Source organism: Antechinus flavipes, chromosome 3, assembly GCF_016432865.1.
Source record: "Antechinus flavipes isolate AdamAnt ecotype Samford, QLD, Australia chromosome 3, AdamAnt_v2, whole genome shotgun sequence".
Taxonomy (NCBI): domain Eukaryota; kingdom Metazoa; phylum Chordata; class Mammalia; order Dasyuromorphia; family Dasyuridae; genus Antechinus; species Antechinus flavipes.
The window spans coordinates 84664763-84681593 of NC_067400.1; the positions used below are offsets into that span (position 1 = coordinate 84664763).

General features: G+C 35.7%; 1 protein-coding gene across 1 annotated transcript in view; it reads right to left on the reverse strand.

The window, feature by feature from the left end:
- Positions 1-16831, reverse strand: part of LOC127557040 (aldehyde oxidase 2-like) — a 111609-nt gene that overhangs the window by 46863 nt on the left and 47915 nt on the right. Inside the window, 9 exon segments of the mRNA XM_051990523.1 lie at positions 248-439; positions 673-759; positions 3349-3436; positions 5464-5597; positions 6213-6337; positions 7623-7719; positions 9609-9731; positions 12520-12634; positions 12999-13168. Of these exon segments, the coding sequence (XP_051846483.1) occupies positions 248-439; positions 673-759; positions 3349-3436; positions 5464-5597; positions 6213-6337; positions 7623-7719; positions 9609-9731; positions 12520-12634; positions 12999-13168 (1131 nt within the window).

Consider the following 16831-nt stretch of genomic DNA (forward strand, 5'->3'; position numbering starts at 1 on the left):
CGTTTTTTTTCACCTACAGTTCCCTACACAGATGAAATGAAAGCTCTGCATTAAAACTGAATAAAACTGGGAGGATTTAGATATGTGGAGGCTCCAACACTGAGAACCTACTTCATAAGGATCTTGTGAAGAAACAATTTTGTGACTCATAAAACTCTATAAGAAATATGTGTGTGTGTGTGTGTGTGTGTGTGTGTGTACGTACACACTGATGCCATCCTTCTGTTAGTCACTACTTGGTTATTACCTTTTCTGGTGATAAGCCACATTTAGCTGCCACGGCTGTGATACAAGACTCCATTAACAGCCCCCCCTGTGGGAAACCAAATCCACGAAAGGCTGTATTGGATGGCAAGTTGGTTTTGCAGGGTTGGCCCCAGAATCGGAGATTATTAATTTTATAAGCATTTTCCAGTTTTAGTAGAAGATATTCTATTACCTAAAGTAAAAGTGATGTTAAAGATTATTAGTAAAAACATTTTTTCTGTAAGATTAATCAGAGACTTGAATTTCTTAGCCCTTTGATTTCAGCTTAAAATGTGTGGCTTAATTTGCTAGAATGAAGGGTCTGCTTAAGAAGGATTGATTTTTTGTAACTACAACCAATCTAGAATTTTTACATTCTACTTTGTAATCAATGAAATTGCTCTTTTAAAAAAAAATTTTACTTGCCATTTCAGAGTCATCCAGGACATATCCTCCATTGATATAACACTTAACATCCATAGCCTTGATCCTCCCATTGTTCATGAATCCTATCTAAGATAAAATGATAAGCATTTTTCAGATCCATTCCATAGTTTATATCAAAGACATAAGCTCCATGACAGTCTTCCTTTGGGGGAATTAACCAAAGACAAAATATACTTCTTGGGATGTGGGTATCTGCATAATAATAAGGTATTAGCTTGTGCTAATAGCCTGTTTTTTGATTGTTAATTGACAGGGATTCCTTGGATACAAAGAATCATATTATTACATGTCAAAGTTGGAGGGTATTTCCTAATCCAATTCCCTCATTATATAGATGAGGAAATAAGGGAAGAAAAGTGTCTTGGTTAAGGTATTTTAACTAGTTAATGGTATAGCTAGGATTAGACCACACATTTTCTTACTCTCAGTCTTGTGTTTTTCTCATTCTTTACATTAACTTTGGGTGGTTCTCTTTCTTTTAGTCTATCTTTCTCCTTATGGAGTAGTCAATGTTACATTTATACTCTTCCCAATATGTTACCTCAATGGTCAAGATGTTTTTATATCTAAATGTGTGTACCCATTTTTTATGCTTTTTTCCCCATTTTGATGAAGAATCATTAATGTAGATGTCTTTAAGCTTATTCTTTTACATAATTTCCCATATATATAATCATTTAATTTTTTTTATTATTAAACAATTTTAAATCCTTCAAAGGTTTCAAAAAGCATCTTAATTGAATAGCATAAAATGATAAAATCTCTGATTTGGAAGGGACCTTTGATATTATCCATTTCAAGCCCTTCAATCACATCCCTTTCTATAACATCCCTGAGCGATTTTGCTGAAAATTTTCTGTACTTGGAATCCATTCTACCTCCCACTTTGTCAACTGTTGAATTTCTATTCATCCTTTAAAATTTAATTGAAATGTTGCCCCCTTCTCTGATCCTGTAGCACCTCTGGCTTTTGACCTTATCGCTTTTTTCTGCCTTTTCTCTATTTTCTCCCTTATTTATATCCAAGGTTCCAGGATATTTATGAAGTAGAGGAGAGTGGTTAAGACAAGAGAGGCACTATACCATGTAATATGGTGTATTATAGTTATCGACATTTGTGTCCCATTCCTTGGAAGGACATATGCTGTATGAGAGTGGGGATTGTGTGTTACCTAAACTTTATCTTTCATTCTGAACCTAACAGGGTGTTCTGGACAAAGCAGGAATTAAATAAAACTTGTGTTGAGTGAAGTGATTGTCCAGCTCACTACCTTAGAAGAATTATGAGGAAATTGCTTTGTAAATCACCAAGTGCTATAAATGTGGACTGTTACTGTCATTTTTTGGTAAGCTGTAAATATTAGAAAAAAATTTCTTAAATGAAGCTAAAATCACTTTCCTTTTAACTTCAAATTATCATAATCCTGTGCTGTGGCAAAGTAGAAAACCCTTGAAATAGACTATAGATTGTGTTCATTATACATTTTTTAAAAGTCCATGATTTTTTGAACTCTTTCATGGCCCAAGATTGTGATTGATGTCCATGGTGGTGGACGTCTTTGGATACTGCCAGGTATTCAGATTATGGACTTAACTTTTTAGTACCCATTATTTATCAAGAAGTGATCAGTAAAAATTTGGAATGATGGATAACATAGTTTTTCTTTTGCCATTTTTAAATTTATAGCAACAGCTGGTTTCCTCTATCTTCAGAGATATGCATAATCTTATTCTTCAACTAGTTTCCATATTTCATTATATCTGGCCTATATATAGATATCCTACATATACTTTCCATCTTTTCACATATGCACATTCTATTATTCATACATTTTGCATATTATAAATATGCATATATATTAATTCACATTGCATATTATGCATATCTGCATCCTATTAATATATGTGCCTAGTTGGTTGAACAAAGAGAGGAAGATATCTATCCCACCTATAAATCTAGGGATGATGATGATGATGATGATGAAGATGATTTTTTTTTTTTTTTTTTGCTGAAGCATTCAGGGTTAAGTGACTTGCCCAGAGTCACACAGCTAGGAAGGGTTAAGTGTCTGAAGTCAGATTTGAATTCAGTCCTCCTGACTTCAGGGTTGGTGCTCTATCCATTGCACCACTCAGCTGTCCCTAGGGATTATTATTGCATGTCTCAGACACAGATCTACCACACTGATATATTTATTACCATAGGGCATGTAGCACAGGATTGGGGAAGCCCTTGGAGATTGACCAATCATCACTGTAATAAATGCTTTGCACAAGTTCATGCTGCCCTCATGAAGCCTTCATCTTCCTCTGAGACTAGGCAATAAAAGGAGAGTGGGCACTCAATCCTAGCCCTTTGGCTTATTCGACAGATTATAACCCTAGTTGGATGATCTTGCTGTATAGTAGAGAGCCAAGAAGCCTGGAGCCCAGTGGTGATTAGGAGGATGAAATGTCTTCAAACCCTGTGGGTCCTTTCTTGCTATTAATCACACGACATCTATGTCAAGTTTCTTAGAAACAGCTTTCTCTTCCATTCATGGAAAGAACTTTGCCAACTGAATCAATGCAATGCCAAAAGAGTAGGAAATTATAATTCCAAATGTACGTAGAAAAATGAGATATGCTAATATCAGGTTCTCCCCCAATACTTACTTTATATTTTGCAAAAAGTGGATGCCTTCCCCCTGTCATTAACATATCCTCTTTTCTATCTAAAACAAGACGAATAGGATGACCAGTTCTAAAAGAAACAACAAATATTTGAGTCAGATTTTTTTAATGCCTAGATTCTAATGGATTTTTTTGTTTGTTTAGCTTGACTCCAAAGGAAGCTGGATTGTTGGATTTGCTCTGTTTAGACTTAAACCATTGATGCTTTTGGCCCTTTCCAATAGTTTATCACTTCTATGCAGATCACTCCTCATTCAGGACTTCCCAGCCCTAAATTTTCCCCCAGATGTTCCTCTGAAATTTCTACTTATTTTCCAATCATCCCGGTGGATGTCTTACTGTAACTTACTAATTTAACACTCTTTGTCCTAATTTTTGTTGTTGCTACCACTTATTCTTTCAAGACTAAGTCTCAGAACTTCAGTCATTTTTGCTTCAAAGAATTATAGATTGAGAGTTGGGCTGAGTCTTAGGTTGATTTGTTTTATTGTCTTATTTTGCAGATGGAATAATTTAAGCATACAGAGGGAAATCACAGAGTTGTGTATCATTTTTGTTGTTGTTCAGACATTTTAATTGTGTCTGGTTCTTTGTGACTCCATTTGGGGTTTTCATGGCAAAGATCCTGGTTTGCCATTTCCTTCTCTAGTGGTAACTTACCCAGGGTCCCACAGCTAATAAAGTGTGTGAAGGCAGATTGAACTCAGGAAGATGAGTCTTCCCAACCCTAGGCTTGGTGCTCTTCGTCTATGGCACTACCCACCTGCTCTTGTGCATTAAAGGATCAAAGCTAAAAAAGGCATCTCAGAGACTTACTAGTCCAACCCTCTTATCTTACAATTGGGAAACTGAGGATCAAGAATTATACAGATGGGGCAGTCAGGTGGTTGTGGATAGAGTAGGTGGTACAGGTGACTCAGTGGATAGAGCACCAGCCCTGAAGTTAGGAAGATCTGAGTTCAAATCTGGTCTCAGACCTTTAACATGTCCTTGCTGTGTGATCCTGGGCAAGTCACTTAATTCCAATTTCTTCAACAAAATAATAAAAAAAAGAATCACACAGAACATTTGCTCAGGATTACACAGATAATGTCAAAAGTAGATTTGAATCCAATTCTCTGACTCAATCTAGTGCCCTCTCTGTACCTCTATGAACCTTTGTTTTCCTTATCTGTAAAATGAGAAGGTTGAACAAGATGATGGCGGCTTCTACTTCTCGCATTCTATGCTTCTCTGCATTTCCTGCTTTTCTCCCTTTTCCCCCCATAACCACCAGAGAGAAACACCAGGAGTGACTCTCTTATGAATGCCAGTGTATGGATGTGGGCATGTGGACAGGTATAGAATCAAAAAAACCTGAAAAGATGATTCTGAGAGGTGGAAAACATTCCTGAAACTCCTGGGGAAGAAAAAAAAATTAAATATAATCCACTGTAAACTAACCATATATGTGGACAGGTTCACAGCAAGGGAGTAACCTTGGCAAATAATTCTGGGCAGATTTCTTAGTCTTAAAATGATATCTGTTTCCAGTGAGACAAAAAAAAGGCCTTTTTCTTGTCTTCCCTCCCCTTTCCTTATTTGAGTACATGAGATGAGGAAGGAAAGGGCAGAAAAATTAGCTTCCCTCTTTCTATTTGAAGGCTGCAAAGAGCCTGGGTATATCCCCTCCATCTCCTTCCCTCTTCCCAATTCAGTGGGGAGTTGCATTCTACAATTACTAACTACTTGACATTTGTATAATCACTTATTTTTTCTTTTCTTTTGCCGAGGAAATTGGGGTTAAGTGACTTGCCCAGGGTCACACAGCCAGGAAGTATTAAGTGTCTGAGGTCAGATTTGAACTGTCTTCCTAATTTTAGGGCTGGTGCTCTATCCACTATGCCAAATAGCTGCCCCAGTCACTTATTTTTTCTTGAGTCTTCTGCAATGCCTTTTCCCTTCTGGTCCACACTACAAATTTGGAAGTAGTAAAAAATTGCCATTGGACCAAAGGAGAGAAAGAGAACATGTCGTCCCCAAGGACATACAGTCAACTATTCACCACGTCCAAAAGCATTTCTCAAACACCAACTCATTATCCCTTGTCCCACTTACTTGTTAGCAGCCACAGCAGTAATTGCACCATACACAGCTGGTTTGGAGACCTTTCCCCCAAAGCCTCCACCCACTCGTTTTACATGGCATGTGATCCTGTTGATGGGGATGCTTAAGGTAGAAGACACTGTTTTCTGTAAAAGATAATAGATGATTTTGTAACAGTGGAATTTTAAACTACATTTTCTGAAACACAGCATGGACTTAACGAATCTGCTGCCAGAGATCAGTAAAACAAACAAAACTATGCACTTACTATATCATTTTCCTCGAGGCTATTTCTGGTTCATCCACCCAATTGTTGATGCATCCCTCTAAAATAATTTTGTATTTTCATTGTGTATATTCTATTTTTACTTCTTTGTATACATTAAATAATATACTTAACAGTATTTTTCATATGGTCACTTAAATGCATGTCAAATTGAATTGTGGGGCTCATTTATGGACTTGCATTCATCTCAGAACATGATTAATAGTATTTTTAAAGAGGAACTAGTAATCATACTAGTTTAACAATTTAACATTAATGTCAGATTAGTTCACATAACAGTATTGCAAGTGAACACATCTTTAAAAAAGTAAAACCAGTAGATTCCCCTTTTGAAAATTGAGGTAAAGTTAGTGATATCCAAGTAGTAGGAAATGAGGTTCCTGTAGATAAAATTTACATTGTTTGAAAGGCTTATAGCAAAGTGGTAGAATACGGGAAGGGTGAAGAGAGACTGAGAAAATACTGTTTCCCTCACCTGTACGTAGGATGGATCCTGGGATGATATGTAAATCTCCATCTCTTTGTCCTCAGTTTTTGGTATGACAAGTACTCTTTGTGTCTCCATGTAAAAATGTTCTTGTCCTCCAACATGCATCTCACCTGTTCAGTCCCCAAACATAAGAAATCCTTAATGGGCAGCTGCAGTATAGCGTATGACCAAACAGGGGATGACTGCTTCCTTCCAAAGGATCTGGGGCATTCATTATCAAATTATTTTTTTATCAACTTATTAATTCATCGATTATTTTTTTTTCCTATGGATAATTCACTTTCTATTTATTTGTAGGTTCTCAGAACAGATGTAGCTGAAATCAATAATGAATATCTCTTGTAAAGTGGCCCTGGGAATGAATTGTGGGGATTTTGAGGTATGCTTTGGGTTTGATGAATCATTGATTTTACTCTGATATAACTACAATCTAATGCCTGAAGGAGGGAATTTAAACTCAGGAACTTCCAACCCTAAATTGGATTTTACTGCTGAGATTTGCTTCCAACTAAAAAAGGTCTGCATAAATTCTCTTCTCTCTGTTCCTTCCAAGAAATAAGTCCAATAACACCACTACTGAAAAGAAGTTGGAAGGTAAGATTTAAATTTAAATAATTTAATTAATTTTAAATAATAAAATTTAAATAAATTTGGTAAGTTGTCTTAAGTTCAGAAGCAGGCAGATGATCTTGATCTTTCATTCTGATTTTAGTATATGTACCAATGTAGCAGAGCAAACACAATAGTTAGGACTAGGAAACACTAAAAAACACTAGGAAAATAGGACTAGGAAAGAAAGAATATATATATATATATATATAAAACACATACACATCTGGCTTTATAGCTATATATCTATTAATCTATACATATATCTTTCTTGTATATTCATACTATGGTTGTTTGGATGTTGCTTTCTCTAACAGAATGTGAATTCCTAGAGAGCTGAGGGAGTGTTTTTGCCATTCTTTATATCTCCAGTGCAGCTCCTTTCTTACAAATCCTCCTTTTAAAGCATATTAAATGCTTAATAAATTCTTGGTCTTGGTAATGATTATTTAGGTATGAAAGGAACCTTAGAGGTCATTTTAGTCCTATTCTCTCATTTTAGAAAATGAGAAAACTGAGTTTTAGAAAAGGTGATTGACTTCCCAAGATTATATATGGCTATAAGAGACACAGCCTAGCTGTTCTGCTTTTAAACCCAATTCTCTTTTCGGTTCCACTTCCAGGTCAGAAACTATTTTTTTTAATTGTTTTTTTTTTTTTTTCTGAAAGCAATGAGACCAAGAGTCCATCATTTCTTAGAGGGATGAATGATCTCTTCAGAGTACCCTCTATATTTATACCATATACATTCTAAATTAGATATATTCTCATTAAACAGCGACTTACCCTCAATAATTTGATCAACATTTTCAAATGCCTCCTCCACATTTCCTTGTTCTAGTTTTTTTTCAGAGGACAAGTATGAATTGTGCCTTATTGCATCCTGAATAAAGAAAAAAAAAAGCAAACAATACAGTATATCTTACTTGGTCTTCCATTAGCATTTTCTTCTCAAGCAATTCACCAGCAACTTCCTGAAATATTCATTTTATTTTATTTTATTTTAGGGTTTTATTTTCACCTTTTATTTGCATCTTTAGTTTCCTCTGATTCTTCCACACAAGTTTTAATTTTCTTTTTTTTTTTGAAATGCTCATTTTAGAAAAGGACTCAAAGGAACTAGAATGAATGAGAATCACTAGAACAACAAGCAGATGAAAAAGTATTTTTGTTTTAATGAAATATGTAAAGATATGATGGGAAAGTGGTACAATTGGAGAGTACTGAGTTTGTGTCTACTCTCTGGAGACAGGGAATTGTGCCACTTGCCCATCACTCTCAAATCCTCTCTCCTTCCATTCACACTCACATCTCCCACTTGGTCTCTTTTCCTCATTTCACCTGAGTGACAGAAACTATTCAAATAGGTCAGCATGGAGGGATTCATTAAATTATGGCTTCAGGCAGATTAATAGTAGAAACATGTGAACTTTTGCCCGACTGATCTTGTATGAAAACTGTGATGTCAAGGCTAGAATCTTCTCATGAACCTTGTCATTTTTTTGGAATGCCGACCTTTCATTTTGTGCTTCCTTCCAAAATTACTTTTATAATTATTTTTGTCTATTCTATTTTTATTTATGTGTGTTAGTTATTTTTCTAGTTAAGTTTTCATGATCTAATGAACTGGCCAGAGTAATGGAGGCAGGGGTGGAGGTTCCTGGGGATGAAAGGTAGAGATCAGATAGTTTACTTAATGTCCAACAGGAACTGGGGTTCGTCAAGTAAAAGCACTAGGAACAGTCTGGAAGAAGGATATAGAGGGGACCTAATCTCAGGACATGAGACTATTTCCTTGGTACCACACCAGAGGGTCTTGATTCTTGCAGATGGCAAGTAAGTAGGGCATGGAAGCAGGAGTAATAGTAGCAATGGCTATAGCAACTGGGGATCTTCAAAGAATAGGAACTTTTGTCACTTCCTCCAGATCTCAAGTCTCAAAGAGAGAGCCGCTTCATTTTAGGGTTGTTACATTTATTCCTCTTATTGTCTCAAGCCCTCATCTGGCAAATTTGGAAAATATTCTTCATAGAGCTCAAGGTGACTTACTGAAGACCTCTCAGGTATTAATAAACTGTTCCCATAAGGTCTTATCCTAGGGAAGGGTTCTTTTTTTATTTGAAATTCTGAGTATATTGTTAGTGACCCACATTGTGGAGATTCAGATTTTTTTTATACAACGAGGAAAGGGAGAAAGGGTATAATTTTCCCCTTGAAGATGCTCGACTCCTCAAACATTCCTAATTCTACTTTCCATCATAATACTTCTTCTAACACCAGCATCAACCTTATATTTTGATGCTCTTAAAAAAGGTTGGGTCCACATTTATCAGCTGTTGGTATTTGTGTGCAGTTTGAAGAGATGTCATGTATTTTTGTACTATTACAGAGGGAAGAAATAAGATGTGTGTGAGAGAGTTACACGAAGATAGATTTTAGCTTGATGGAAGATAGCTGTCCCAAAATGGGATAGCTTGCCTTAGGAAAAAGGGAATTCCTAGTGACTAGAGTTTTTCTAGCCAGAGGCTGGATTTAGGAATTATTGGGGAATAGTAGAGTGGGAATCCTGTAGTTGAATTGATAATTCGAGATGTTTTAACTGTGTTAACCTCTAAGTTCTGTGAATCTTCTCGAGATGGTTCCACTCCTTGAGGGTGCTAGTTTGGAAATAATTGTTCCTTAAAAAAGCTATGGCTTTATTAAAGAGAAAAGAAAGTTGTTCATCAGTAAAGTTGACTTGGAAAAAGTATTGGACTTGAAAATCTAGGTTACCTCAATAGTGAAAATCACAGGTTCCTGGTCCTGGTAAGTGATCTTCACCTTCTCAACTGCCCGCTTTGCATAAACATCTGATTCAGCAGCCACAGCACAGATAATCTGACCCACACAAAGCACCTGCAGGAGACCCAACATAATGACCAGGTGGAAAGCACTGGCTTATTTTAATTGCTGAACTCAATCTTTCTGGTTCCTTAGATGTGATTGTTTAAGTAATAACAATAATCTAAAATAATTAGAGGTTTATAGGATTATAGATTGAAAACTCAAAGTTACCTCGAAGGTCATCTACTCCAACTCCCCATTTTATAAAGGAGGAAGCTGGCTGGCAGACGAAAGGTTACTTCTCAAGGGCACCTAAGTAGTAATCAGTTGTTCCTGTAGGAACTTTAGGGAAAGACTTTTTTTCATTTGAAATCCTGGATATATTTTTGGAGACCACATCTGTGGCTCATAGAGTTTCAAGTGTTTCTTACAAAGGAATTAATTTTTTTATTTTTTATTTTTAATAATAATAATAATTTTATTTTTACACAACATAATATATTATTATATAATATAATATTAAATAATGCTAATATAAATTTAGTTTATTATTTTATTTAGTAATAGATTAATAATAAATAAATCTATACTAAATAAAATAATAAATTAAGCAATATTTGTAAAAACTCATCTGCCATGCTAATGTATGTAGAATGGAGGTGTCAAAGGTACTAAGGACACTGCAGAACCAAATTAAAATGTAATTGGAAAATGTTTAATAAAATAAATAAAAATACAGTCAAACATAAATAACTTTAGTAGGTAATTTTCTAAGTCAATATGTAGCTGCAGGTATTCTTGGTATGGTTTAGTGGGCCTATTTCTTTTTGAGTTAGACAACTCTTGATTTAGACACTCATCAGCACAGACACATATGCCAAGAATATGTTGCGACTGCTTATTGGTCTTTCAATGTGCCCTATGGATCTAAAACTTATTATTCATTTTTTTGATGGGGGTGCAGTAATCAGGATAAAGGCTAATAAGAATACACAGCTAATAAGTGTGACACCAGATTTAAACTCAAGTCCTCCTGATTCCAGAATTGATGCTTTATCTACCATGCTACCTATCTGTCCCCAAAGTATAATTTATAAGAGACATTTTTTGGGGGAAAAGTTTAGAGAATCCTGTATAGTCCTAGAAATCATTTTAGTGCCTAACATAAATAGGACATGGAGAGGGCCTACATTTTTGTGGATGGGGAAGCCCAGCAGAAACAATCTACCTTCTTTCTGGCGTTGCCTCATGGAATAATTTGCAGAGCAGTTCAGTACTGAAGAAAACATTCTCTACACTTGTCAGAAAAGTTGGCTTTTTTTTTTTTTTTTTTTTTTTTTTGCTGAGGCAGTTGGGGTTAAGTGACGTGCCCAGGGTCACACAGCTAGGAAGTGTTAAGTGTCTGAGACCAGATTTGAACTCAGATCCTCCTGACTTCAGGGTGCTCTATCCACTGCACCATCTAGCTGCCCCATGGAAACTTTTTTAAAATTAATTTTTTTTCAGTGTACAAAACCCCATTTTCTCTCTCCTATCTCCCTCTCCATTAAAAAAACGAAGAAAAACAAAACCCTTATACCATATACATGGTCAAGAAAAACAAATTCTCACCACAGACATGTCCAAAAAGTATCTCATTCTATGCCCTGAGCCCATCACCTCTCTGCCAGTAGGGGTAGCTTGATTTATCATTGATGAGATAGGTATATTAAAAAAATTTTTAATGAAAGAAGATATTAGTCAGAAAAGAGCAAGGGGGTAGTTTTCACACAAAGCCTTGTGACTTTCCATGAGAGAATGTGAAGGATCTAAGTAAGAACAAGTCTCAAACTTCTTATATCTTCTGATATTTACTCTTTTGACTAATGTCTCCACTCAAAATAGTACTTTTAGATGTATGGTGTTGTGTGTTTTCCGTCTCATACAATCTTCTCTCACACCTTCTTTAGGTTAAGTAAGCAGGTATAATTATCTCTGTTTTACAAATCACAATAATAGCCTGCCTTCCTTTATACAGCTCTTTAAGTTTTTCAAAGACTTTTATATATTGGATCTCCACAACTAACATGTGAGAAAGATAGTATTATTATCTCCATTTTAAAGATGAGAAAACTGAACCTGACAGTGATTGAGTGATTTGCCCAGGAATATAGACAGTAAGAGTCTGAGGCAGGATTCCAACTCCAACTCTTCTTGACGTTAAGTAAAGCATTCTATCCCCTTTGCTACCCAGTTGCCTTATCAGAGAAAGGTGAAACAAAATCCTGGAATCATAGGATCAGAGGTAGCAAGGATCATCTAATTCAGCTTTTCATTGAGCAGATGAAAAAATTGAGGCTCAGTGAAGTTTAGAAACTTGCCCCAAATCTCATGGTAACACGTAATGAGAGACAAGATTTGAAAACAGATCTCCCAATTTCAGATTCTGTGTCCCTGCAACACTATGATTAAGTGCCCCACAGTTAGGGAAGGAATCAAGGCTAGAATCTTCTAATTCCTGGTTGGGCAAACATTTGATTCAGAGTCTACTGTGGTGAGGCTCTGAGGGAGATACACAGTTTAGATGAGACTTGATCCATGCTTTCAGGGAATTTATGGTTTGGGAGAGAGAGAAGACAAACAGAAGTAAGAAGAATATGCAAAATTACATGATTGTCAGGAGATAAAATTGTAAAGCAAAAGGCCAAGCCTTCTTAATTCTATGAAAGGAGTCTTGAACAGAGAAATGGAGGGGAAAGAAGAGACTGGAAAGGTTGGAGACCCTAACTTTACTCAAACCACAGTTGGAATTTTGCACAGATGCTTGAGGGCAGACTATAGTTATCTTATGCCTAAAGTTACCCATGAAGATGTACAGTACCTCATCTACAGCAAGCAGTTTGTCATCATCTGTACCATTGGTACCTGGAATGTCCTTAGCTGTTATCACATCAACCACACCTGGTAGTTCAAGAGCCTCAGATGCATCAATGGATCTTGGAAACAAAACATTGGAAATGTTGGCAGTCCTACTGGCCACTGAAGTCAAAGTGATACTTTCAGTCATTACTCTAATCTATGGTTGTCCCAGATGGATGAGGATTTGAATTTGATAAGGGTAGAGAAAGGAAAGGAGAATATATCACCAAAAGACAGAAAACTTTGGCAATCTCTCCTACTGTATTATTCTCGTTCTTGGAAGCCCTCCTTTCACTCCTTGTATGGGTCTTGTAGTTTAAGGGCTAATAGAGGTTGAATTCCACTATGTATCTTGGGTTTCTTACATCTATCCATCTCCTGAGCAATCTCTAGGGACACAGGGACAGTGGACACTTTTCTGGGAGGTGAGGGTGCACTTACATGATTTTTGCATGAGCCCTAGTGCTGGTTACTAAAGCGAGGAAAAGTTCTTCATCCACAACAGGCATGTCATCACAAAATATAGCTTCCCCAGTCGCATGTTTGATTCCAGATTGGTGATGAATTGGGCGTCCAACTGGATCATGGGGAGGTTGATTAGAGTCTACCCCCTGAAGAGGAAGATAAGAAGTTATGATTCAGTGAATGAAAACAATCAAAGGACAAACAAGTATTTATTTAGCATTTACCATTGTGCTAAGTACTGGACACACAACAAAAGGCCCAAACAGCCAATCTCTCAAGAAGCTTACATTCTAATGGGGGAGACAACCTATGAACAAGTAGATAAATATAAGATACATACAGAGCAGAAAAAGGGCAACCCTTCAAAATAAGAGGGAGAAGGGAAGGCTCAAGAAATGAGGAGGGGGGATCAGAAAAGGTCTCATGCACAAGAGTTTGAGTTTGAGTTGAGTCTTAATGGAAATCGGTGATGTCAAGAGGAAGGAGTGTCAGATTTGCCCTACATCCTGTTAACTAGAAGAAATAGGGTGATCAACATAAATACTAGTGAAACACTAATAAGTAATTCTCACAAAACCCTGAAATGTGAGATGAGCATATACTACAATATCTTAATGTAATTACTACCAACACAATGAAAATTTAAATAGAGTTTCAATGCCCTTTTCCTATTTATTTCATAGGCAGTTTAGATCTTCTTAAACATTTCACTCGTAACTCCTTTTTGTCTGAGAAAATTTTATGTGATTTTGGGTTTGTAGGTATATAAAATAGGTACACAAACCAAACATTTACTTAAAATTCACTGATTCATAATTTTTCAACTCTTCCAAATTCAATTATGTGGCCCCACATGGGATCAGGATCCACAGTTTAAGAAGCTTTGGTTTAAGTAAGATCAAGGAGATGAAACAGAGAAAATGGTCTTTGTTGCTCCTACATTGCCCTTTCTGTGCCTTTTCCCCTTTCAATTTTTTCTACTTGTTTCCTCTTCACCTACTGTATCCAGTGTCCTCATATGTTCTTCCACATTTTTGCCCCCTATCAAAATCTGCTTGAAGGAAAGAATCTGATAAATTCATTCATACTAAGGTATAAATGACTAAGTACTATTTCTTACTTTATAGATCAAGAAACAAGCTCTGAGAGGTTAAGCTAAGAAAATCAATGTCTCATTCACAATTGAAGAAGTACTTTTTGAGAAGACAAGGCGATCTCAGGATCTCAGGAGATCCTGATATCAAACTGTTCAGACATCAATATGTTCTGGTCAGTTTTCATCGTAAATTTTTGCATCTTAGTTTTAAAAAATTGATTTCCTTCAAAAAGCCATGAATTAATAAGAGCTAGAGAGTTAAAAATTAAAAAATGAAAAGCAAGTGGCCTTCCAAAGAATAAATAATAAATAAATTGATAAATGGTCAAAGGATAGGAATAAGCAGTTTTCCAAGGAAGAAATCAAAACAACTTATAGTCATATAAAAATGCTCTAAATCATTATTGATTAGAGAAATACAAATTAAAACAACCTTGGGATATCATTTTATACTTACCCAGTTGGCTAAAATGATTGAAGGGAAAAACAAGAAATATTGGAGGGGATGTAGAAAAATTAGAATACTAATTTACTGTTGGTAGAACTATGAACTAATGCAACCATTTGAATAGCAATCTGGAATTGTGCCCAAAGAGTTATTAAGCTGCCTATATCCTTTGACCCAGCAATACACCACTAGCTCTCTCTCCAAAGATGACTAAGGATAAAGAAAAAGAACCCATGTGTTCTAAAATATTTATAGTAGCTCTCTTTGTGGTGGCAAAGAACTGGAAACTGCAGAGATGCCCATAAATTGGGGAATGGCTGAACAAGTTATGGTATATGATTGTGATAGAATATTACTGTGCTATAAGAAATGATGAGCTTGATGATCTTAGAAAAACATGGACAAATTTGCATAAATAATGAAAAGTGGAATGAGCAGAATCAAGAGAATGTTGTTTATAACAACAGCAATATTGTTTTAAGAACAACTTTGAACAAAGATTATTATAAATACATAGGATTAATTACAAAGGATCTCTGAAGGAAGATACTATTTGCTTTAGAGAAAGAACTGATAAATAGAAGTATATATAGAATACACACATACACACACACACATACACACACACACACCCTATTTATGGTAGAGTGGAGGGGAGAAAGAAAATTTTAAAAAGAAAGTTACAAGATAATTTTATTATATATTTAAAAAGATTATCAAGTTGTACATAATAGATGTGCAGTTTTATGTACAATTTTTTTTTACTGTTTTACTATGTTATGGAAATTCTTGTTTTATTTAAAAAACAATAAGAGAATCTAGGATATACTGCAACATATCTAACATATATAGGACTGCTTGCCATCTAGGGGAGGGGGTGGAGGGAGAAAGGGGAAAAATCGGAACAGAAACGAGTGCAAGGGATAATGTAAAAAAATTACCCTGGCATGGATTCTGTCAATATAAAGTAACTATTAAATAAAAATTAAAAAAACAATAAGAGAAAACTAATAATACATAATAAAATAAAAAAATTTAAAGAGGAATAAGCATATTTTTTCCTAGCCTTTGATACTGTTGGTCACCTTTTTTTTCCTTGATATTCTCTTCTCTCTAGATTTTTGTGATACTACTCTTCTTTGGTTTTCCTTCTACCTCTTGGCTTGCCTCAATTTTTTTTTCTGGATTATCATCCATCATACCAACTGTGGAGTGCTATGTCTTAAGCTCTCCTCTCCTTGATATCTGTTCTCTTCCTCTTGGTGATCTCATCAATCCAATGGATTCAATGATTCTCAGATTTACTTATCTAGTCCTAGCCTCCTTCTTAACCTCCAGGCTTTCATTTCCAACTGCCTATTGGACTTCTCAAACTAGATGTCTCATAGACATCTAAACTTGACATGTCCCAAATTAAACACATCTTTTTCAGAAGACCTTTCTCTTTTTCCTCTCAAGGGTACCACCATTTTCTCAGTCACTGAGGCTTGAAATCTAGCTTGAAATCACTCCCCATTTTCTAATGTTTCCAAGCCTTATTAATTCTATCTTTTAACTTCTCTAGTATATATCTCCTTCTCCTTCTCACTTCTCACACTTCTATACCCCCTAGACTAGCCCCTTATCACTAGTCTTTCAGTTGGTCTCCTTGACTCAAGTCTCTTTCCAATCCAATCTATCCTTCCTTTAGCTTCCAAAGTGATCTTTGTTAAGCATAAGTCTGACTATGTCACTTCTCAACTTTTAAAATTCCAGTGGTTCCCTATCATATCTAGGATCAAATATAAAATCTTCTGTTTTGAGTTCTAAGCCCTTCATAACCTGGTACCCTCCTATATGTTTCTCCTCTTCTCCTTCCATATATTCTCAGTGCTCTAGTGACCCTATCTGCTTTGCGAATTCCCTTGAAAGAAATACTTCATCTCCCGATTCCAAGTATTTTCACTGGCTATCCCCCATGCTAAGAATTCTCTGCCTATTCACCTCTGACTCCTGATTTCCCTGACTTCCTTCAATCCTGAGATAAAATCCCATCCTTTCCTGATTTCCTTTAATGTTAGAGCTTTTTCTCTATTGATTAGCTCTTATTAATCTTATATATATTTTATTTGTACATAGTTATTTGGGTGTTTTTTTCCCTATTAAATCAAGCAGCCTTGAGAACAAAAGTAATTTTTTTTCCTTCATATTTCTTGCATCTTGCATAATGTCTAGCCCATAAAAAGTATTTAATAAATGTTTGTTGACCAACCAATTGACTGACTA